The 25,779-nt window shown below is 44.6% G+C and overlaps 1 protein-coding gene across 2 annotated transcripts in view; it reads right to left on the bottom strand.

The window, feature by feature from the left end:
- Positions 1-116: 116 nt before the first annotated feature.
- The window catches only part of RGD3 (ROOT GROWTH DEFECTIVE 3), a 42,348-nt gene continuing 16,685 nt past the window's right edge, over positions 117-25,779 (bottom strand). For both annotated transcript variants that reach the window (XM_087689887.1, XM_087689888.1), the window contains exons 21-29: positions 3,013-3,081; positions 2,779-2,883; positions 2,460-2,684; positions 2,089-2,358; positions 1,910-1,959; positions 1,594-1,703; positions 1,414-1,496; positions 795-1,004; positions 117-715 (exon numbers count right to left, since the gene is read on the bottom strand). In XM_087689887.1, the coding sequence (XP_087546013.1) occupies positions 551-715; positions 795-1,004; positions 1,414-1,496; positions 1,594-1,703; positions 1,910-1,959; positions 2,089-2,358; positions 2,460-2,684; positions 2,779-2,883; positions 3,013-3,081 (1,287 nt within the window). In that variant the 3' untranslated portion in view covers positions 117-550. The remainder of the gene's footprint in view (positions 716-794; positions 1,005-1,413; positions 1,497-1,593; positions 1,704-1,909; positions 1,960-2,088; positions 2,359-2,459; positions 2,685-2,778; positions 2,884-3,012; positions 3,082-25,779) is intronic.

The following is a 25,779-nucleotide window of genomic DNA, read 5'->3' on the forward strand; positions in this document are numbered from 1 at the left end:
CATGGAAAATTTGCCCGCCATACAAATTGACCACCTCCAACACACAAGTTGGGAGTCAGTCTGACTACAGATTGCTCCAAAGTATTAGCTGGCCCCATTAGTCCAGATTATGACACTTTCCCAAATAGAAAATTGCTCATTAAATACTCTGATTCCAGGTGGAAGGGTTTACAAACTATTTTGAGCAAGCTAATTGCTGATTGAACTGGCTTCTATGATTGCCTTCAGACAGCAAATCTGCTGCCATGATATAGGAGAGGAGGAAAATCAGACATCGGAGACTCCTTTCAGCTCTTTCGATCGCTATACCTAAAGGTTTGATACAAAACTATATACAATTGCTTGCTCCAATTGAAGCAAGCACCTTTCGCACTCTGTACAAAAAAGAGGGGTATGATTCATTGCCCCCATACCAACTAAAGGCTCAAAAGACACGGAGTGTATTATACAATATGGGATACCGCGCCTGATTTTACCTTCAAACTCCTGCAAAACTGTAACCTCTCTTCCGCTTTGTACAAATGGAAGTGTTATACAATGGAGTGGATCTTCAACCCTTGAGACGGGCCATGAACTGATCAAGATTGTACTCCTCTTCATATTGCGACTGATCCCAAAGCTCTTCTAGTCCATTCAAAATTGCTTTTAAGCCCCTGCCAGTTCCTTTGGTAGTTGATGGGTCCTGCTCAGCATCGGGCTGCTTTATTTTCTCACTCTGCATAAAAGTCGGATAGATGAAGAACGTATACTTTTACACTTAAAGAAACAGAAGAATGAAGACACTGAGAACAAACCTTCACACTTCCTGGCATTGTAAACAAGTCAAGCAGCTGTGCAGTGTCCATTGTATTGAGACTAGCATTGTCTGCATTAATAACTGCATTTGCAACTGAAAGCTTGAACCTTTGTAGACTCATCACTTTTTCCTCCAGTGTGCCTCGCATAATAAGCCTATGTACATTGACAACTCGTTTCTGGCCTAATCTATGTGCTCTGTCCATTGCCTGGATAGTTAGGATTCAACAAGAGCATTAGTCCTTTGCGGCAATGACTGTCTTCCACTAGAGCTATTGGATAAAAATAGCTTGGAATGTCAGTTATTTCACCAGATACGGCATGAATCCAATTTTGGGGGCCTTTCCATTTGCTTCTACCAACTTCAGAGCTACAATGTACATAATGCAGATAATTTTCCATAGTTTTGACAGTTACCCTAAAGTTGCACAATGCCTAATGTACAGATGCAATTATAACTATCACAATCACAGACAGACCCATTACCACGATCAACAAAAACAGATATCTCTAATTTGATTGTAAACTCCTCTTGAAAAATTTGTGCGCTTGAAGCACTTTCTACCCAGTGTCGAGTAGAAAGAACCTGCTAGTTTTCAGGAAGAATGGCTACACTACCTGAAGATCACGCATGGGGTTCCAATCATGCTCCATAAAGACAACAGTATCTGCTGCTGTTAGATTCAGACCCAGGCCACCAACTGCAATCGAAGTCCCACTTAGATTTATTGGTCAAATGGCAAATCTAAGTTTCCTCACTTTGTATCTTAATAAGACAATGTGAAGCTTTATGCTTACCATGTGTAGTGAGCAGCAATACATCTATTGTTGGATCCGAATTGAAGGCTTTTACTATATCAAACCTTTTGTCAGGTTCTATCGAACCATCCAGCCGCAAATATGTTACACTGCAAAAATTTGCTACAAAATTTAGTCAATATAAGAGCCTACACTTCATAGCAATGCAATGACAAGGTGCTTCAAACATACTTCCCTGATTAATTGATCTTAAGGAGTGAAGAAGTTAATCTAATGCATACAACCTCAAATATATAAAATCAAATAGGCTAGCAGAAGCAAAAACAAGTCAGGAAGGCAAGCAACAAACATGTACCCTTTCATATGAGTTTGAAAAAGATCCTTTTCAATTATGTCCAAAAAGCTCTGCAAAATCATGCCACAAAAAAAGCATGTGTCAAGGAAACGCCAACAACTCAAACAGGAAATCCAAGCACCACTTGACATCTCCACTTGCTTAGATAATTGATACACCCCTTAGCCCCAATTCCTTACTTTTAATTGACCAAAGATTAACACTCGATGCTGACCACCTTCACTCAATCCAGAAGACTCTGAGCTTCCAGACTGTGAACCTATTCCACACTCTTCTAAGATTTCCTTGAGTGCTAGCAATTTTGGAGAATGGTGCAGCTCATGCATATTAAGTTTAGTATCCTTGCTGCTGGACAGATGTTCTGACTGTAGCAAAGCAACTTGATCTTGTTCCAAGTCACCTAAAACAAGTAATGGATGACTGCAGAGTTTCCGTAAATACTGTAATGCCTGAAACAAGAGAAAACAGATAGATTTACTAATGACTTAACGACACATGAAAAACATATACCAACAACACATACAACACTTCAAATATAACAACTCATGACCTGGAACACGTGTGTGGAACTCCTTGACTTCGACTCTTCAACATCAGTTGCAGAACCATATCTTTCAACAAGGTTTGCCACCTCTTCTTTTGCCCGTGAGTGTGAGAATCTTTCATAAAGCCTCAATTGAAGGGGACTCAGATCACAGTATCTATCCTGGATTATCTTTGGCGGAAGATCAGATAAAACTTCCTCCTTTGTACGGCGTAGAAGGAAAGGCATGACCTGCATATGGAGAACATAACTAGTCACAACTGCATCCATGAGAAGATTCAGACAGAAAATGACCATCCAATCTCCAGTTACATGATATCGTTACCTGTTTGTGCAATGCCTCCATAGCCAATGCACCCGCTTCAGCTTCTTTGGCTGAGCACTTCGCATCTCTTGCAGCCAGTATTGCCTTCCCATACCGGGACTGGAACTGCTTTTTTTTTTTTTTGTGGGGGGGGGGGGGGGGGGCGGGGGTTGTTTGGTTTAGTACACAACTTTATCAAGTTATACACACAATTGCAAAACAGTACCAGCTTACTTCAAAACAGAGATACAATACCTGTCGTTCTGTTCCTAGAAATCCTGGCATTAGAAAGTCAAAAAGTGACCAGAGCTCCAGCACATTGTTCTGCCCATGCAAGATTCAGATCTCAGTGAAAAACCAGTACAGAAATTTGCAACCAGCTGCATACACAAGCACACACTCCAAATACAGAACAGCAAAAAACGCCCAACCATTGTAGGCATACTGATTCCTGCGCATGCATATTTCTACTTGCTTACAATTCAATGCACATAAAACATCTTTCATAGAACGCTCTGTAACAAAGACAAAACTCCAATACCCTTTGTGTGAACAAAGGTTACAACTAGCCAAATTCAAAGCTCAGTATTTATATTTTAAAAAACAAAAAACAAAAAAAAAAAACAAACAAACAGTACATGTGGAGTTGCAACCATCCTTTGCTGAATGCCTAAACAAGCAGGCACTTATAAATAAAGGACAGCTAAAAACACTTGATCACGGAGGCATATTGATTCCCATGCATGCAGATTTCTACTTATTTGTGATTCAATGTGCATATAACATCTTTCATAAAACAGTTCGTAATAATGTAAATTTTCCAAAAACGTTTGTCATGAACAAAGGGTACAACTGCCATTAACACTAGCACAAATATGTGAGCCACAACAGCAAACATTTATTTTTAGTCCACCACAATGATGATAAACCATAATTTGAGAGATCTAACAGTTTCGTAAAAGACCTCTCCAGAAAGTCTATTAAAATTCAGGACTTTAGTTGAATAAAAGATTTGACATCAGCAGATGACACATTTTCATGTGATTAAGGAAGATTGTAATCATCTCACAGCCATGTTGCCAACCATGGTTTTTCCAAGAGCTTGTTTCACTGTCTTTGGGGGCGTATTCCTGCTTTCTTAAATATTTTTATGTATTTGCAATTGTGCAGCACGTAGATTGACTTAGATGTGTCTTGCTAAACAGCTTTTAATTGCATAATAACAAAGTAGTTCTAGCCTTATGGCAAGCAGGCCATTGTGGGCTTTAATCGAGCAGTCACAAACAAGATTCTCCTCATAGGATAGTAGCACAATCGTAGTAGTTCAGGTCATAAAGGCAGCAGATACTCCTGGTGTTTTGCACACAATCAACTATTGCAAACCACGTCTTTATTTCATTAAGATGAGTGACAGTAATGTCGGTTTAGGTGATTGAAAACCTAAAGTACCACATCACACAAAAATAGACCATGTTTCCTCTTACAGCTCTCTAATCCAGGCTATGGTTCCAATCTCATGACCATTTATTCAAAACAGGGGTTTATCCTGGTGTGTTTTGTAAAGGATGTTCCAAAATCATAAACTTTGAATCACAGCCCAGTTGGGGTGCTTAAAATAGAAGAGTTCTATTTTTCCCTCTGCCTAATGATATGAATGTATTAGTTTTATATCCAGGAAGATCCCTAAATGTGCCTTAAACATATTAAATATTATAACACTGCACAAACCAGAACCAGAATGCTTTTCTTTGAAGTCTTCCTGACTGACATATAAGCAATTTAGTGTAGCCTTTATAACACCAATCTTGTCTCAAAAGACCCGTGTAAAACATGCCTCAAGGACCCAATTTGGACCACAAATTGAATTGGCGAGGTGTCAAAGCAGAATCACTCTACATCAAATTATCTACCCATATGACCTAATGATACTAGTTTTGGAAACTTTCTGATGCCATTCCATGTCCAATTATTGTTGTACATGCTCATGCAATGACCAATTGAGCAATCAGCTCTAATCTGCTCTGATCAGCTGGAACCAAAATTACACCCTAATCAAGTAACCATAATTTAGCACTGACCAGCAAGCCATTTGTCAACACAAGAAAGTAAAATAGATCCAGCAGTGATTTGATGCATTGTCGGGTATGGAGCTCGTGTGTGTGACCAGCAGGCTGTCGCAGATGCAACTCCATTTGGTTTTTTGGAACAAGCGGGGGGCCCTCCCCTTATTTAAGGCTGGGGATGTAGCCTAACCTTTTGACCCTTATTTAATGCTGGGGATGTAAAATGTGCACACCCCTTTAACACACACACACACACACACATAAGGTGTGTTCACACACGAGAAAATAACTAACAAACCCCCCTTGGAGTCATGGCTAACTGACAACACAAAACATGCGAAAAAGGAAATGAAAAGGCATGACCTAAAAGAGAGTGTCCAATCCCATACAACGATTCCCAAAAGAGGATAGAGAAATGAGAGAGATGAAATGTGAGCAAGGTCATAGCATGGTCAACCAAGAAGCCCAGAGACCCAAAGTAGGACACAGTTCAACAATTCATGTACATGGGTCAAAGGTTGATCAAAAGGCGGCATAGCTCAAAGGCACCAAACACATGAACAAAGGTCGAATATGCGGGTATAGCTTTTAGGCTCACCTCAAAGGTCGTGTAAAGTGGTTACACCCCCCTTGAAACATAACTCCTTTGTGAATAGGAAGGAAAAGAAATAAAATGAAACACAACTCATTTGGGATGAAAATTTGGGCAAAGGACTCCACACAATTGTTTAATTAGTGACGGAAAGGTCTTAACACATGCATACGTGCCAACATCTAATTCCAACTACATTTTCTACTTTTTTATGTATTATTTCAATTTTCAATTGTTTTCAATTTAAATTATTGATTTTACTTTTAATTTTTTTTATGGGATTAAAATCCCCCCTTGACGTCAATATTGAGATGATCACTTGCCACAGTATCGCCAAATATTGGACACTTCATGGGTCATTTTTTGATGAATGTTGAAGACAAATGCTTATGCACCTGCAAATGTGTTGTTGGACACCTCAATTGGATGCAAGAAGGTGAAAACTAAAAAGCCCAAAATTTTGGTTAAGAAATTTGAAGAAAATTCAATTGAAATGTGAAAATCCCCAAATCACATATGAACACCCCAAAATTCAAAAGTTTTAATCTTTAATTAGTTAAGGTTTTTAGTTAAACATTAACCTTTAAACCTTATCCTTGAATGAAGGATTAGTGACATGACTATGTGGGTGAAGCAAGTCAATGTGTGGCAGTATACACAATTTGGATGGCGCTGCCAAAAAATCTGAGGCGACAAGTCAGCACAGCAGTAAGCAGACATGAGTCACGACGCCAAACAAGCTGCATGGCACAGAACAAGCCTTCTGTGAGCTGTTAGCTACAAAGGCTGAGCCATCGGTATAAACCTAACAACCCACTTATGGAGTTGAGATGTGAGACCAGCAGACTATGGTAGACGGAGCTCCATGAAGGTGACGAGAGAAAGTAAGGGAGAGAGCAAGAGAGAAAGAGAGGGAGCAATCTTGCAAATACATCAACTGTGAGAATGAACTAATAATGAAAGTACAACTGTGAGAGTGCGCAAAGGAAAGAGGAAAGTGAACACAGAGGAGGAAGAGACAAAGAGTGAACGCTGGAAAGAGAAGGAACACTGTGACTAATATGGCTGAAGGTACAAGGCTGCAACGGTCAGCACCAACACACAACTCTACGCGTTAGTGTGGACACCAAACGGTAGCAGGGGGATGAGAGAATGAGGACTGGCTAATCACGAAGGATCAATGATGAATAATGGATAATGAAAGTGGGAGGGCAAGTTACCTATATATAGGCAAAAAAGAGGGAAAACCCAAAATGTGGTCAAACCCCTAAAAAATAGCCAAAGGCACACAAAAAGAAATGAATTGATATGCCCTCCATCTAAAGTGTCTCAAACACATAAAATGACAGACAAATACAATGTCAAAGCTCCTAATGTCCTCATCTAACTCAAATTGAGGCTCACAAGAAGATGGCCACACAAGACACACGGTGTCGAAGGGGTTTTTGTCGAAAGGTCGAATCCACCGGGGATCAGAGGTAGAAGGAAGTAGAGATAGGAGATGAAAGAGAAGAAAAAGAATAGACAAGAGGTAAACACGACAAAGACAAAGCACAATGAATCGAATCAATATGTATTGACAAAACTTGGATTCTTTTGTCTAGCACTACTAAGAAGCAATTTCCAAGTATTAGATCTCCTGGAGCTCCTTCGTAGAACAAAAACGTGCATCAAAATAACAACTCCTCCTCTGCTGCTCGGAACCCAAATCTGATGGCTCCATTGGCTTCGGAAGGGGCGTAAAGCCTCAAGACACCTCCTCAAGGATCTCCTAGATCACTTCTTCTTCTTCTTCTAGTTAAAAGTGCAGTTTTCAGCCTGTCAACAGCGATCATGACCAGCACGATTTCGCTCGGCTTTCTTTTTTATGAAAAATCCAATAACTTGATGAAAAAGCAACTTGCTCTTTGCATGCCATCCTAATCTAGAAGCTTTTCTAGCTTTTTCAAATATTTACAATAAATAATTTTCAACATATCTAAAATAGGCTAAAATTATCTAAAAATCTAGTATTTTTGGATAATCCATGCAACGGACACTAGCACTAATGACTCAGATCACATTGACTCTCTAGATTAATAAGAAAGGCAAATGATGATGCACTCTAGAGTTTTTCACACCGAGATTGCGTGGTGGCACGACAACGGCTGCTAACACCCTCTCTCATCCGAGATGTGGCAGAAGACCAAATGAGATGCGGATCGGAGGATGGTAAAAAGAGTACCAATGCCGATGTAGTCCATCAATGAAAAAAGCCAGCCAAGGAGCAAGACCCTCGGGGATGAATGAGCCAAGCCTCTAACCCAACTATGAGACGATAGCGATGAACTATCGAAGGCATCATAAGCTATATCGAAACACCATGGACCAAGGACCAAGCGGTAGGGAATGGTGGCTCAATGGCAAAGAAAAGGGATAGCCGCATAAAAGAAATGCCCAAAGGAGACTGGAAACCTTGAAGAAACTCCTCACAATCCTAGAAAGTACCCCTCTAAAACATAAAGGACCAAGAAATCCACAACCGCATCACCAATATCGTCCCCCTTTGAAAGGGATGGGAGGTACAAGGGAACCACCATAAAAGACGGTTATGGGATAAATGGTGCACAATCAGAAATGGATACGGCAATAGAAAACTGCCTCAAAGGGCCCTGCACAATGGAAGGGGAATGGAGTATAGATAGCCCCCTCTCTTGCCAACCTATCACAAAAGTGGCTCTTGTAGAAGAATCCTCAACAAAGACGGCTGGCTTGGTAAAGACAACACAGGTTCCAAATCTAGGAAGGACAAAAATTGAGAGAAGAGGGAAGCCCAAGTCAGGAGCATATAGGGCCTAAAAAAACGGAGCTTGATGGATAGTCAAACAATAGAGACAATGTGCAAACACCACTAATAGGCACCGAAGAAATATCACCAACAATGGTGATACCCTCTGACGGACGGATCCTGCAACAAATCACCTTGAGAAGTCATAGGACTCAATGCACCACTGTTAAAGAGCCAAGGCTGCTCAGAAGATGAGACAGTCAAAGAAGGCTTCTCCACCTGATAAATGTGTAGAAACACGGACTCAGTGGTAATAGCGGGTGACGAAGTAGAGATAGACGAAGGCTCCAATGTAGATCCACCCTTCGCTCCCAAACAAATGTAAGGGTATATCCTCTAGTACTTGTGCTCAGGGTGCAAGGTCTTTCCACAATGAGGACATGTGAGATATCCTCATTGTGGGATATCCTCTACACCTCGATATCCTCTACGCCTCCCCACAAAATCTGTATCAAAGTCAGAAGATGACTCCAACTTCTTCCTCTTCTCTTTTTTCTAGTTGGCTTGTCTTGTATGTGTAGATAAAACCATATAAGCACGCCATGTGCACGAGCTTTGCAAGAATCTCTCACATTGTGACGCGCATCTTGCTCAAGCACCAATGGGACTAGCTCCTCCCAAGTAAGAGTCTCCCAGCTACGAGAAGTAAGAAGATTAGTGTAGAGCGTATCATATATCAGTGATGACGGAAGATATGAGAGAAGTGTCACAGCTAAATCTTCTAAAAAATATTTGTACCAAGGAATAAAAGCTCATCCCGAATCTCCTCCATCCTATGGATGTGATCTCTCATCGTAGGGGAGTTTGCAATAGAAACATGTCGTAGCTTCAACTCAAGAGATAAGTGATGCCTAAAAATCTAGATCTGAAAGAGAGATACCAATCTCCTCCAAATCTCTACAACATTGTAGATATGTCTAATATGCACAAGCACATAGTCTGTACAACTCAAAAGGAGAGAAGAGTAGGCTTTGACATTCAACTGATTCCATAAAGCTACCAAATCCACGATTACACCATCATGAGGATCCGCGGTAGGTTCGAGTATAGGAACAAAAACAAAATCCCAAAGGTCACAAACGTTGAGGAGACACTCCATGTGGCACAACCATAGAGAGGGTAGTTTGTCCCATCTAGCTTGTCGGATGCAGAAAGAGGGTAGGACTCGCAACGGCTCAAGAGATGCTATCAATGCCAATTGGGGACTAGAAGCCCCAGAAGAGTATAACGGAAAAGAGTAATAAGATGGTGGTTGGTCTAAATGATCTTGAACCACTCAATCCCCCATAGCATACACGTTGGCCATAGATGTCCTTCAAAAGAGTACCTACAAGAAAACAAAGAAGATGCTGCCCCACTGGAATAAAGGTGACCAATAAGAGGTGTCCTCCAAATAATCGGGATCCATAGGGCCATGGTACAAAAGAAAACTAAGTAAGGCAAGGTAGACGGGGAGTATTCAATGCCAAAGAGAACACACAATGCCGGATAGAGAAAGGGAGCAGTAAATGCAGAGGAAAACAGGTCTTCAACCTATAAACAAAGCCAATCCAAGGGTTGGTCAAACACCAAGAGTGCTCGAAAAGCGAGTCCTTAAAGTAAATGCAAATCTGCCCTACTGTTGGCCTGCAATGGAGGCCACCCAAGTGAAATATGATGTCATCTAGGTCAAAAGAACCTATCCAGGATAAAATGCAGCAAAACTACCCACTTGTCTAGCCAAGTAGTTGCCGCCCACGCCTGAAATAGGCCACCCATGTTTGCAACGTGTCCGCCTGGTCTGAATAACGTCTAGGCAGCATAGAAAACATGCCGCCCAAGCTATGTTGATGCCGCCCATGTATGCAAAATGGCCACCCTACTGAAAACGCAAGTCTGGCAGCCCAAGCTATGGCCAAACTTTCAAATAAAGGTTTGACACTATTTGAAAGTTTCGAATTTAATCTTAGAAAACCATTGTTTATTAGATTCTAGACTTGATTCTTTGGTCCTACCATTGTGCCCTAAGACCTAGACTCTACCCATAGAATGTCTAGTGCCCATGTCCTTCACTACCAATGCATGTTCATTATGCCACTGCTAGAGATAGCTAACTTAAAGCATCTTCAATTAAAAATCCTACGTGAAGTTTAATTAAAATGTTAAATTTCTTTCATATTTCATATTCTAGTGATATACCCACTCTTCAAACATCACAAGCGACCTCAACCGCACTCAATTGTTGAGCTAGGAAATGCATTCCATGCTGATTAGCCACTTAAACAGCCCCAAAACAAGCTTAATTCAATAAAAACCCTAAAACAGGGCACGGTTCAAGAAATTCAATGAAACCCTAATTTGGGAAAATCCATCCTCATCTATAAATAGACAGGCTGCCCCCATTCAGCCCAATCCCTTTTTATGCAGGTTTCTCAAGCTCGAGTGCAGATTTCAGCCATCAGCCCCCACATACGTGGCTGTTCAGCCCCATCAACTACTGCCACACCTTCCTCTATATCTAGTGCTCCTCCATCAGCATTGGCAACAGTTTCTGACCCTCTTCTATTTGCATTTTGGAGCTGCCACATCTTGGCAACTGCATACACTACTTGCATCAATCCTCCACAGCTTACAACAGTCTCTCCTCATCAAGCGGCAGCTTCCCTCCATTACGCGGCTCCTCATTGGCTGCATTTACAGTCTTTGACTGTCGCCACCCCTCTTCCGCAGTCCCTCTGCTTGCGTTTAGGTGCTCAGCATCAGCTGACACTTGCGTTTACAGCATCCTCTTCATCCTACACTCCAATTGGTGGTCACAAACTTGGGATCCATTTACGGTGGACATCACTTTCTAACACTCTACTCTGCTTACATTCATTTACAGCATTCATTCATTTCAAAGTTGTGTTCTCTCTCTCCCTTCTTCTATTTGTGTTTGAATTTCTATGTTTGAGTTTGGAGTTTTGTGTTTAGGGTTTGAATTTTGCTTTCTGTGTCTGTGTTTGTCTCCTTATGCTCATGTCCTAGTCATACAGTTTGTGTTTCCTCAATGCAAACCCAAGCAGTGACTCCACAGTTTTCTTCACATCAATTAGGATCCAACACCGCATACCAAAAATGCATATACATGTGACAAAAGAGACAAGCAACCTACTATGATGAACATGTCTATACATATATTGCCAATGTATAATTAGAAAATGGTAGTCACAGCACAAGTATTTTAACAACCAAGAAAAATTGTGCATGACCTACAACTATTAAAATGGTGCTTGTTGTTCAAGTAAGATGTCAATGACAAGGAAAAATATAGAAATATGTGTCATATGCTGCCTTACGAGGAACTACCATAGGGACTGCCATTAAGGAAGCACATGAGGCAATACTTGATTCACATCATGATGATGAAGATTCTCTATGGTGTATATAGTACTCTTAATGCCACTATTTGTAACCATGAGACTAAGCATTCCATATGACACATAAAATTAGTTTCTAAATTGGATCAGGAGGTTGAATAGTTGGTTCAATCCAATATAAAAACCAAGGAAGTCATGGAGCACATGGCCTAATCTACTAAGGATTCCTTGGAGAAGTTTAGTCTTTCACTAGAGATTCTTTGGACAAACTTAGTGCTCATATCTCTATAGGGGATACCACACAACACTTATGAGATTGGGGAGACTTCTTTTAGGGTTGATGAGCCTATTTTGAGCATTCATGGGTCAAATCCTCCTTGTCTTGGCCTTAAGGGAGGTGGATACACTAAAACAATGCTTTTACAGGGTGCAAGACTATTTTGTATAGCAGTAAAATAATATTCTCAAAATATTTTGTTTTGATTTTGAAATTAAGTGTTATAGCTCATTTGAAAGAGCTATTTGTTGGCTTTGTTTTCCATTAATTTTTTTAAATTTTGATATCGGAGTGAAAAGTTATAGCCATTTTTGTATCAAGGGGTCTACTAGGATTGCACTATACCACTGAGTAGAAATGGCTGAAAACAAGGGAAAGAACAAGCCTAATGATGATGTTCAATGAGCTGCCACAAATATGGTGGATCCAACTCAACCACCTGGACAAAAGAATGTTTGCAAAAAACAATGTCCATGCATGGGGTAGGGTAAGGGGGCCAGTAACGTGTCGGCCCCCTTAACGATGTTAAGGAGCTGCCTAGATTACAAACACGTGGGCTAGTAAAAAAGAAAACTCAATCATCGCATTAGAGGAGGCTCAACGCTCTCGAATCCTGGATTGTCATGTGGTGTTTTTCTTTACTGGTGGAGGTATTTCTCGCTTCTATGGGTGCTTTTGATGAACCGGAATCAATTAGAAAGTTTCCATCTTCACTAAGAGGATCATGTAGAAACTTACGGTTTTTTTTTTTTTTTTTTTTTGGATAGCAGTCATTTGTAGGAAGCGAAGGGCTTGAGAGAGAGAATTTTCTATGTGCTTACTTGATCGCTAAGACGGAAGGGGAGGGAAGTTGCATGCCACTATACTAGCCCTATGACCCTAATGCAAGGGGTAATGAATGCAAAGTGTCAAACTCAAATTAAATGCTACGCAATGATGCTACTTTGATAGTGTCCTCATTGGGGAATTGTTCACTTGTCTCAAGCACCCTTTTATAATCATGATCATCGAGATGCAAACGGGTGATGATACAAAGGTATGAAGAACCAAGATCCTATAAGAACCAAGAAGAATACTACCCCCTCTCACCACCCAACAATAAAAGGAGAAAGTAAGGACCATCTCTCACTCCAAGATGTCCATGTCAATGTCAATAGGAAAGGGGATGATAGTAGTGATGTTTAACTCTAGGCTTCTCTTTTTTGTATGATTGATCATTGTATCCACTCCTACCCATGTATATTGTTGTACTGCATGTAGCACATGTAACCACCAAGATCTAACATATGCAAATTTTGGCTTGTAACCTCATGTGTTCATCTTATTATATAATGGCATTGCTATTTTGACTTTAGACATGTCTTCTATCATTTATAGTTCAAAAAAATTTAAGTTTTTTTTTTAAAATTGCACTCATATCGTACCATACCTTGTTAAATCTTAAGGTACTATTTAGTACTGTATTTTATCATACCATACTGTATCATACCTTTTGTACCTAATAACTATGACTGTGACCAATGCTATTTGCACCCATCCGGATGTCCAAGAATATAGTATCTCCCCCCTTATAAATGATTGTTGTCCTCAACAATATCCTCAAGGATGAAGTGGAAAAAATGACTCTTCGCAAAGAAGATACAGACTCAAAGGATAGTCTCCGCCTCCAGGAGGTTTTTTCACCTAATCAAATACTCGCGGCGGTAAATGGTCCAACGAGATTGTTTAGTCCTAAGGTCAAGAACCAATTCAGATTTGAGTAGAATATATCATGCAGTGTCCTCAAGCTGCAAAACTTCCTCATTCAAAACAATCAGTTCACCTTACCCCTGTTGTTCTTTCAAACAAATAACATGGAACAAAGGGTAAACTCGAATTTCCAAACATGAATCCAGCTCATAGAATATGCTACTTATCTTCTTGGTAATCTAGAAAGGACCAAAATATCTCGAAGATAATTTATAATACTTGCCAGTAGTCATGAAATCAAAGTCCTTTGGGACTTCGAGGTAAACCCATATGTCCTTATCAATCTCTGGAGTATGATGTTGGTTAGCCTAAAATGTCACACAATCCTAGTCCATTTTAATGCTTTCCCTAGCAATCGTCAACATCTCCTACATATCATATAGAAAGCCAACCATGAAGCTCATTTTGATACCAATGAAAAAGGCCCCTAGGATCTAACTTGCACACAACACAACACAAGCCACATTCACGAATATAAGGGACTAGACATCAAACTCACCTCCCAGCCATAAAGCCAAATGGGCTCACCCCTGAGTCTAGGAGCTAGCAGCACTCTTGCATACATGTGATTAAATACATGGATGGTCACAGCTTGTTAGTGTAAATTCCCCCTCATATGACTTTGATCTACACAACACATGGCTAGGTTCCAAATGCTCTAAAGATCATTTCTCTCCTCAATGTCAACGCGATTTCGAGGAAGCCATTACTCTCTTATCAAATGGGCTTGTTGGATCATTAATCACACTCCATCCTTATCTTGGATGGGGCTTGGTAGGTGGTAAGGTCCATCCTTGGCATTGTTACACCCTAGTTGCTCAAGCCTACAACAAAGTGGCAACTAAGGTCTTCTTTGCATAGTCACAAGTAATGCAAAACAAGACCAAGATGGGGAAGAATTACTGTCACTTGTGAGTATATAGGCACATGGAATGAGACATGGGACAAAAAGAGACTATCATCCCTATAATCCTCAAGTCCAAAATTGACTGTCACTTCTGACGATGCTTCTTTGCCTAGGTAGTTAGGAGCCAACAATGTGCACATAACATGGAATTGGTGGTGAGACAACATGGATCTTCTTCCACAAAGCAATTGAGACAAATGGTTTGGGCAGTAGTCAAATTTGTCACAAGAAACATGATGTTTGACATGACATAGATGTGAAGTTTATATCTCTTGGACGTATAGGTAGTTGACAACTCTTCAAAGGATGTGTCTAGCCCTAGAAGAGGAGACACACAAGATTGTGTTTCCATCCATGGGAGTGTCAACAAAGAGAGCAAGGGTATACCTTAAGTTGAATTCTCTCCACAATTGTAGGCATCTATTCACAATAGACCTCAATCTCAATGGAATACTCAAATGATTTGCCAATTGAGTCGTTACTATTTCATTGTTCAAAGGCTCCTTTCTAGCATCTAATTGTAAATGTCACATGGATGGAATTCTCAAGTTTTACAGTTGCATCACCGAGTGCAAGAAAAGTTGCTTGCTTGGCATAACTAAGTTTTGCGAATGGTGATCTGATCACGGTAGATACTTGTAGTTGCAATATTTAAGAGGCTCATTGCATGTTCATGGATTCAAATAAGTAGAGTATAATTGAGAATAACTACGAGTTTTGGTAGGGAACAATGTAGTACACCTGATGACACAACAATTAAGGGAGACAATGGGATAGAACTTTATATACATGAGACATGCCGAACACGTGAATAACATGGAAAGTCACGTGATTGTTTGTCACGTGGAGACTAGTCAATCTAATTGTCGACAACAGTACGCCACATGGCAAACAATGGTCAAACAACAATAACAAGTGGGTCTTTTGCACATGCACCTAATAAAGGCGACTTTGTTTCATCAATGTCATCATGAAATTGAAGTTCATGCCTTTCTCTCCTTCACCAATCCTAATCTACGTTTAATCATAATCTTGTCCTGAAAAGTCTACAGTAGAATCTTGAGTGTTTGACAATGCGAGTGAGCATGAATACAAGCAAAAGTAGTCATGTCTATGTGGGATGGAGCAAATGCTCCACATGACGAATTGAGAGACAACCCTGGATTGGGCAAGGACATGCTTTATAGATACAAAGTGCACAAATGTGTTGGATTGCACATGGAACTAGAGCATGACATTGATATACTAACCATGGCCTTTACCTCATACACTTCTATATCCATCCTTACTTGAAATGGGAAACAAGAACAAGAAGAGGACCCCTCAAAACAAGGGTAATGGCTAAGGGCAAAGAACAAGAACAAGGGGAACATCACTCTCGATGCACACATGCGTACGCACGCACGTGTGTGTGTGTGAGATTTTTGATTAACGACGTAAATGAAATAACATTTCACAAAAAGATTGTATGTATATGCTAAAGAGAGACCTATGTTAGCTAAACATAAGAAAGTGAGAAGATATGAAAGGCGAAAGGAGTAGAGACATAAAAGCCAAAATAAATGTGATTAAATATCCTATTAGAGAGAGAGAGAGAGAGAGAGAGAGAGAGAGAGACTAAAATCTTGTTCTAGCAAACGTGACCACAAGGAATGGCCAAGGAATAGACAGGGAATGCCAAGGGACAACAAAGAACTAGCAAGAAACAGTATGAAATAGGCCAAGGAGCAAAAACAGCTATTTCGAGGGTTGGGGAAGCCTAGAATGTGTTCCAACCATTCCTAAGGGCCAAAATAGCTATTCCTTGTTTCTATGCCTATATCATTATTATAATAAAAATTTTAAGAATCTCTTCTTTGTTTTGGGTTCTCTTATTTGTCTTGAATGGTGCATCTAGGACCTAGTATCTTTACACCTAAAATCAACAAAAGACCTTACAAGGACTATCAAAATAGTGTGACGGGACAATATGCACTCATACCAAATCAAAGAGACAGTAGGGTTTGTAGGAAGAAACACAAAGCCTATGGCAAACATTGAGAGAAGAAGAAAGAGAAAACACACAAGAAGATGATAACAATGATGGATCACTAAATCATACTAAGTGAATCAAACTAATACAATGGAGCTAAATATCTAAAGATGAATGCATTGTCCTATCTGATCAGGTAGCAACACTTGAAGGAAATCTGCAATGTAGAGGGAGCAAAGTGCAATCCTCCAAGCAGTAGGGTATAGAAGGTAATGCTGAAGATGAGCAACAATTGTCAAGGGAGTGGAATGTAGTCCTCTAGTGCTATCAGAGTCGAAGAAGAAGATCATCAACTATGGATAAGAACTTTGGAGAATAAAGAATCGTAGAGCCGCTTGCTAGATGACGAAATCTAACCCCAGACAGGATAGAAACGAAACACAGCCTGGATGAAATAGCATGTGCTTGCTAGACGTGGTTCACTTTCAAGGACTCGGGTTGTGGAACTAATACTTTGAAAGTTTAAATGTTGTGCAGAATATAACTCCCCGCCATCACATCACGAAGCTACCCCCGTCGCAAAGCGCCAGTCCTCCCCCCCACCCTGAGCTAGTCCCCCCTGCCCTGCGCCATTCCTCCCCTCCCCCCGCCCTGGGCCCTCTCGACAGTCCTCCCCCCCTGCACCCCCCCCTTGCACCTATCCCGGCCGCCCCCCGCTCCACCTTTCCCCCTGGCCGCCTGCTCCCCCCCTGGCATGTTCCCTTACCAACCCCCAGCCCGTTATCCCCCCCCCCCTCACGCGCTCCCCCTGCCTCCTTCGCCTTGAGGCCCAACCAAGCGGTCACACCACCGTTTTGAAAACAGCAATTTCCCCCCCCCCCACCCTGCGCTAGTCCTCCCCTCCCCCCACCCTGCACCCTCTTGATAGTCCCCCCCCCCCCTGCCCTGCAACCACCTGCCTGCCCTACACCCGCCACCTACCTTGCGGGTGCATGCAGTGCGCCCCTCGCCCGCCCACCTGCACCCCGCCCTTGCACCTATCCCGCCCGCCCCCCGCTTCGCCTTTCCCCCCTAGCCGCCCACTACGCCCCCGCCCCCCCCCCCCCCCCCCCGGTGCGCTCCCTCCGCCTCCTTCACCTTGAGGCCCGGCCAGGCGATCACACCACTATTTTGAAAACAGCAATCCCCCCCCCCCCTAGTTGCTCCCTCCCCCTACAACAACTCCCCGCCCCCCTCCCCCCCCCCCCCCAGTAGCGCAGCAACGTGATAGGTAGGTTCCCAACAAGGACACGCAATGGAAACCTCTAGTCAAACACCAATGCATTCTACGAGTACCCCCCAGTCAAACACCTTGCGCATCATCCTCTCTGAGGAACAGCTCTTAGCCGTCCGTGCCACAAAGCTGGAGTTGAAAGAAACAGCGGTCTTTGGTCAGGTCGTTGGACACTCCCCATTGAGGGCCTAGCTGCGAGATTGGCTCCACTCCACGCTGTGCATTGGCACAGCGCAGATTGTGGAGGCAATCCTCATGGGCCAAGGGATCTTCCATAGTTCGACTCACCTCTGCAAATGCAGCTTGTGAGTTAGTGGAGAGCTCGCCCTATGCCTCCACAAGGGGATCATTTACATGGTTCCCTGGTATAGCAACTTCACATTGGAGACATTTGCACTCCACAACAGATTTCTCAAACATCCAGTCACCTTACTTTTCCCCGGACTGGCGGTAGAGTACCGCCAGTTAGTGGAGGACTTTGGACGGCTCTTCGGCACAGTTCTTACTGCCTCCTTCGCGCATGCAGTGACAGCTGCAAGAGTCCCAAAGGTACAAGTGGCAATGAAAGACACAAAGAGTATACCCAAGTTCCTAGAGATTGAGGCAAGAGGTCACTCCTTTAGGCAGCACATCATCATGACTGGACAAATAGGGCAGTGTCTCCACTGCTACGACTTTGGGTATCAAGCAGCAGATGGCACGCGTTTCGGAGCCAAGGCGACTCCGCCGACAAGCCCGCAGGTGGATGCTGACGACTTCACACGGGTCCAAAGATGACAGAGAGGGAGACGGCAAGGAGGGCCCCGGCCAGCTCCTCAGACATAGCCTCGTCAGCAAGAATCAGGAGGGCGAGGAACGCCCCCCCGAAAAAGCACTCCGCAACCTGCCCCACCCGGTAGGACCACAATCCCCCACATCCACCACCCATGCCACAGACTACCTCACTTGAGATCCCACATCCCCCACACCCACCCCTCCCCACCTCCCATGGATCCCCCATTGACCCTGCCCCACAACCACCCCATTCCACGGCCACTAGCCCTCCCACACACTCGCCACACACCTCTGACCACCCCACCACCCCTCGATCCTCTTCCCCCCCACCACCTCCCCTGTTGAGCACCCCCCTAATCCGCACCCAGTAAAAGTGATCCCCCCCAGACCCACCCCCCCCCCTTCCACAAGAGATGATGAGCCATGCACGCCTACATTCTCCTCGTACCAGCAATCTTGGCCCCCCCCCCTACATAGCCACCAGCTCATCTGCCCCTACCGCCCATCACACTTTCCCGAGACATGCACAGCTGCTACCACAGGAGTTCTTCCACAGTGACCCATGGTCTTACCTGAGAGTTGCGAAGCGAGGAGAGTTCCCACTACCTCTAGGGGTGGGGATCTTCGTGGTGCATAAGCCAAGTAGAAGCAAGGTCCATCTACTAGCACCACCGGACGGACCAAACTACGCCTTTTTCCTTCAATCCTCTCACTCACAGGATTGGATGATGACAGATAGAGGAGGAGGTAAAGAGTCAGGTGGTGGACCACATCTCCCAGTGGATGGGAGATGAAGGACTAGCACTATTTGCACAGCAAAGGCCAGGTTGCATGATAGACATTAACTGGTGGGTTGGTGCCGAGGTCTCATACTTAAGCATTATCTTTCGTGCCCCTCCACAGTGGAGAGCTCCGATGGACGTGATCGAGTGAAACCTAGTACAAGCGGCCCGTTTCTACCAATGTACAAAGTCACGACTCTCGGCATGGCTAATAGATGCATTGGTAGTACCACCTGGAGCATCTATCACCCCCATGGTCCTCTCGAGGGCCACCATGGGAGACTGGAGTTCATTGTCCAAGCCTGCGCCAAAGTGTACTTGTATGCCCCATAGTTCTTCATCCTCGTCAGCAGCTTCCATACCGAACAGATGCATGTTCGGTTAGTCACAAGTTTTCCCATGAGCCTGCACCTGGCATCTTGGAATGTGAATAGTCTCCACTACAGTGGGGCACATAGTTCCAGGAAGTTGATTATTTGGCAAGAGTTGCAACCGGCCCTTACAGGACGGATTGCAATTCTGCTTCTGCAGGACCACAAGCTCACCCCCGCCCATGCCCATCGGGTAGGGAAGGTTGTCCCAAGCAGGTCATACACCTACTGGGAATACACCATCAATGCCCACGGCAGGAGTGGAGACGTATGCACCTCTATTGGCCCAAGCCTTACCGCCTGCGTATAGGATCATGGGGCAATTGTGGTAGGGAGGGTTCTATGGGTCAGGTTGGATATTGGGGACTCGTGCATCGGAGTCCTCAATATCTATGCTCCCACTGAGGTCAGGGCATGCAGCAGGATCTGGGTGGAGATTGCAGCAGGACTCCTAGAGGTGGACTCCTAGATTGTTGGAGGAGACTTCAACAACCTGGAGGCCTTAGAGGACCAGCAAGGTAGAGGCAGAAACTACCAGGGCATGGCTGGGGAGGAGCAGGAGGCATGGGAGGTCTTCCTACTGGCAGTAGGAGCTCGCAATGCTTGGAGAGACCCAACGTTCCACAGGAGGGAAAGGTCGTTCGACTTCTCGTTGGAATACAGGCGACTAAGAAGGAGTCCTGCTAGAGCAATTGGATAGGTTCTATATGGGAGTATAGGGATGCTCTCGCGGAGGTCAGATAGGGCAGTTGACTGGCACCACTCTGTCCAATCACTGCCTGGTCCTCCTAACACTTGATCCCCTAGCATCTTCCCTAGATACACAATCTTGTCGGACCAAATCATAGAGGAGGTTGCAAAGATCCTAGCTGCATCGAGTAGTATTTGCCAAGAGGCAACCCTACAGGCCAGGCAGCAATGCTGAGAGGAGGAGAGAGCACTCCGGCGAGACCTAGCAACTACGCAGAGATTACTACAAGAGACACCACGGGATCCCATCCTCCACACACAGGAGGTGCGCGCACAAGCCCTACACCTCACAAGAGCAAATACGCAACCTTCGGGATTGGTATGGGAGGATTCGCTCTAGCCCTGATGAGGTGATAAAGATTGCCACCGACTATTACAGACGCCTTTTCCAACAAGAGACAACCTCAACCAGAGGATAGTGTTGCAGATAGCACGTCTGGGATCACATCCCCCCCCCCCCATCACAAAGGAGATGGGACGCTCCCTCCTAGTCCCCCTTCACAGAGAAGGAACTAGAGGAGGCTTTCCACACACGACGGGTAAAAATGCCTGGGAGAGAATGGCCTCTCTAAGGCCTTCACTACGTACAAGGAGGTGGTAAAGGACCCCTTACTGATGGCCTACCAAAAGATTTTCACCACACGACAAATGCCAGAAAGTCTTTCGGCAGGCCTTATCAGTCTTCTTCCCAAAGGAGGAGATTGGTTGGAGCTTTCCCAGTAGAGACCGATCACCTTATTGACAGTGGCCTATAAGGCACTGGCAAAGATGATTAGTAGGCGACTACACCTTGTGCTTCCAAACATCATTCATGACACACAAACAGGCTTTGTCCAGGATAGGAGCATCCTAGACAATGCATTCACTTTCTTTGAGGCGACAAAGTGAACTCAGTATAGTGGGTGTCAAAAGATGACGTACCAGCGAGACAATAGGGTTTGCGGGGAGGAACACGGAGTGAACTCGGCAAACATGGAGAAGAGAATAGAAGAAAGAAGAAACTACGATCAATGGAATGATGAAGACTTGAATCATGGAGTGAATGTGATGCAAGGGAACAAGGGTGTCGTAGCACAAGGAAGATGATGAAAACAACCAAGAACCACAAACCGCAATGTCCTCCTGAAGGGGTGTGAGGGTAGTGGAGAGACTGGGGAGAAGAGGTGACGGACTGAATGAATCAGCCGTGAGGAATGAATGAGAGAGTGGCCTATAAATAGGCACAGTCAGTCTAGGATGGCGCCTCTTTTTGGGGCTACAAACCCTAATCGCAAAACGCGGAAACGCAAATACGCAAACTGCAAGTGAAGGGTGAAGGGTTTCTCAACACCCCCTCTCAGGCCCAAAAAGGGAAACAAGAGAAGAGTGAGGTGGAGATGCAATGCTACATGCTGAAGAATACTTATGCAGCAGGTGCCACTTGGACAGTGTCCCTTGTGGGGAAATTGTTCACTTGCCTAAGCACCCTAGTACAAAGATGATAAAAACATGCAATGCATAGGAGAAATGTCGGACTTTGTGTGGTGCCGAGAACCATAAGGATATGCCCGTACTCGATCTCGGGAGGTGGCTCCATGCTGACCAAGGGACAAAGGCAAGAAAAAGAGGAGGAAGAAGATGTAGAGGATCCCTAAGATCCTAGATTTCCACCGGAAAGGGAACCTGCAATAAAGAATAGTAGACAGAGTGAACTAGAGAACCCGAAACACCATCTCGGGAGAGAAGCCACTAGCTCCGTGTATCCATGCTGGAAGGAATACGAAGGCCTTGTCACCAAGTCGCGGTTGAACCTCTAAGGTCCCGATCTAGGTGGTACCTGAAAAGCATGGGTATCAGTAGAAGAGATGACTAGTCAAAGACAGCCACCCCAAGAAAGTAGAGGATGGGTGAAGAACTTCATATGAAGTAGGTTCCCCCTTTGAGGTGGGAGGCAGAGGGGCCCCCGCTGAAGCCAAAGAAAAAGTAGATGCCCCCTTTGAGGGCAAAGAAATAACATCCCCCTCTGAATCCCCCTCTGAAGTAGATAGGAAATCCAAAAACTCATGGATTACGGACTCCGAAATGTCTGATGATGATGAAGTACCGCCGGTCGTGCCGAAGAAGGTATCTAAGGTGCCAAAGAGCTCCCAGAGGTAGCCTCTCAAACCTGAGTAATCGAGGGTGGGAAAGGGTGGGGCTCAGAATGAGCAAGAGGTGGGCAACAGTCATTGTTTCTCAGTGGAGCGGACTAGGTAGCCAAAGAAGAGGAAGGAGTCGAGTAGCAACTAGCTCTTGAAGGAGCAGACTGACGAGGAGATGGTATCAAACAATCATTGTCTCTCGATGGAGTGGACTGTAAAACCACAGGCCATGGTAGCCACTATACCCAAAAATAGGTGGGAGAAGACTGCCGCTGGCATTGCGACGATCTCCAGGAGGTCTAGCGCCAATCGATCCTCCATGTGCTCAAAAGGACTTAGTGCGCATCGGATGTGTCTTATTGCCTTGAGCATAGTACTCTGATAGCCAATGCAGAATGATCTCTATAGCCCAGAAAGGAGAGGTGGCACAAAGAGTGCCTGGTGGAAGACGCATGTACTTCGGAGGGGTGGGGAGCAAAGATCAATGTCGACAGTCTTCGATGGAATGACCATTCGTGCCGCAATAGGAACACCCAGTAGACTGGCAATCTATCTGTGGAGACACTATGGTACCGGTGTGGCAACCTAAAGAAGGAAGAGGTCACCCACCATGAACCACGAACCGCAATGTCTGCCTCAAGGGGTGAAAGGGCAATGGAAGGGCTAGAAATGAGCTACCAGTGGGAGGAGTATGCGACCAGCAGTAAGAGGTTGCAACCAATATAAAAACGCAGGTGGGGAGAGAGAAAGACTAAAAACGTAGGCTGCATAAGAGAGAAATACTAAAAACATAGGCAGCAGGTGAGAGAAAGACTAAAAACGCACGCAGGACAGCTTGCAGGAGAGAGAAAGACTAATAACGTAGGCAACAAGATTGTGATGACGTAGCAGGCTGTACGGCAGTTCCTCCACGAGCAGGGTGTGAACAGCAAGTTGAAACACCTAAAATCTGAAACCTGCAAAAACAAGATGTTGATGCAGTAGAAGAAGAAAAGAAGTGGATGTCGAACACGCCACCAATCTTTGCCTTCACTGGAGTGGAGGATCTTTGCCACTATTTGAGCAGATCCAGCTTTGATACCATGTCAAAAGATGACGTATCAGCGAGACAGTAGGGTTTACGGGGAGAAATACGGAGTGAACTCGGCAAACATGGAGAAGAAGAGAAGAGAGAAGAAACTCTCATGAATGGAATGATGAAGACCTGAATCATGGAGTGAATGTGATACAAGGGAACAAGGGTGCCGTAGCACAAGGAAGATGATGAAGACAGCCACGAATCACAAACCGCAATGTCCTCCTGAAGGGGTGTGAGGGTAGTGAAGAGGCTGGGGAGAAGAGGTGATGGATTGAATGAATCAACCGCAAGGAATGAATGAGAGTGGCCTGCACAGTCAGTCTAGGATGGCGCCCCTTTTTGGGGCTGCAAACCCTAAACACAAAACACAGAAACGCAAAAATGCAAACTGCAGGTGAAGGGTGAAGGGTTTCTCAACAGTGGGCAGAGACTAGCCATACTACTATTGGATTTCGAGAAAGCTTATAACAGGATGGATTAGGTTTTCCTAGAGAGCACCATGGTGAGGTTGGGTTTCTCCCAGGCTTGGATTCATAGGGTCTCCGCGCTTTACAGATCAGCCACCAACAAGGTTCTCATAGGCGGTAGGCAAGGGGAGGAGTTTCGGCTAGAGAGATCGGTCCGACGGGTCTTCAGGATTGTAGACCAAGGCTTGGCGGTGAGTGGAGACTGTCCCTGAGATGGATCTTCAAGTCAGCCCAAATCACCCTCCCCCCAGATCACCTTTCCTATGCAGCTTGCTCCACGTGTGGTAGGGCCTCCATACGGCTTTAATCCAAAGCCCCCCAGGCTACAAGGAGGAGATAGACCGTCAACCAGTGGTCTAAAACCCCCACGTCAAAGATCGGAAAGGGGCACAGATTGGCGAGCGCCCCTACATTCAGTGGGCTAGTTGGGAGGCCAGCCCGGCTCATACCATCAAGACATGGTGGGAGGTGTACAAGATGGTGGACAAGGTGTTGCAATGAGTATCAGGCTGCCAGAGAGGAGCAGAGTTGAGGAGAAGGGAGATAGATGTAGCAATACCTCAAGAGTGGCTTACTCTCCCAATACGAGAGCCGATAGAGCCTGGGGAGATATGGGCCACTAGGTATTCACCAGCAGGCATCCCCCTATAGGTGGCAGGTAGAGTGGATGGCGCTCCACCTAAGACTTTCTTCACCGTACAGAAGGGGGGACATATGGCTCTTGACAAAGGGCAACAGGATGAGGGGATAGCTATCCTTTCATGGAGGAGGATCTGGGTGATTGGCCTACAAGGGAAGACATGGCAGCTAGACCCTTTTTGTTTTCTGGACGGAGCTCAGGAAGTGGCGCCTCTGGACCTGGGAGGGCAGACCACTTGATCATCTGGAGTGGAATCCGGATATGGCCGGTCACTGCAGTCGCCAAGAAGCCACCGAGGTTCCTAGAGTACACTGCCAGGATTGGCAGACACGTACTAATGAAGGAGGATATGGATTGGGCGACGTCACATAGCAGGCACTGGGCGGAGCACAACATCACAGAGCCTTTCCAACGAACCTTCTGGCGCCGCCTATGGGATAGCTAGAGGCTGAGGAGGGTATCGTATTTCTTATGGCTAGTGGCACATGGAGGCTTGGTGGTGGAAAGTTGGCTTGCCCAAATGCAGGAGGGAGGTTGTAAGCGCTACACACTGCAACCTCTAGAAACCCCAAAGCACTGCCTTTGGTCGTGTGAGACGGCACAACTCATGTGGAGAGGAGCATGCCGCATCCTTCGTCGTATAGCACCCAGCCTTGGATGTATCTCATGGAGAGCTTTCTGCTGGCAAACAGTCAGCCAAAGCCGTCACCTTCTGTATGAGGCTGGGATGCAAGACACGATATTCATTATCAAGGCAGGGTCATGCGCAGTGGTCAGTTTGGAGGCTCTACCCATCCACCAAGTACTAGAGCCCACAACAAACCACTCTGAGGTATGGGGGGAATCCATATTCTATGATGAGACAAAATAGATACGACTATGAGTCACCAGCTGAGTAGACACTAGCAATGGCTCCCTCTCTCCAACAAGGCTTGCAAGTAATGGAGCATGCTGAAGATGTATCTGAGGAGGAGTGAGCCCTAGTATCAATAGCCCAACTCATGAAAAAGTCAGCCAACTACTACGGTCTTAAGATAAACAA

This window comes from Lygodium microphyllum, chromosome 12 (genome assembly GCF_053477565.2).
Source record: "Lygodium microphyllum isolate KBCC chromosome 12, Lygodium_microphyllum_v1.1.10, whole genome shotgun sequence".
NCBI classification, from domain to species: domain Eukaryota; kingdom Viridiplantae; phylum Streptophyta; class Polypodiopsida; order Schizaeales; family Lygodiaceae; genus Lygodium; species Lygodium microphyllum.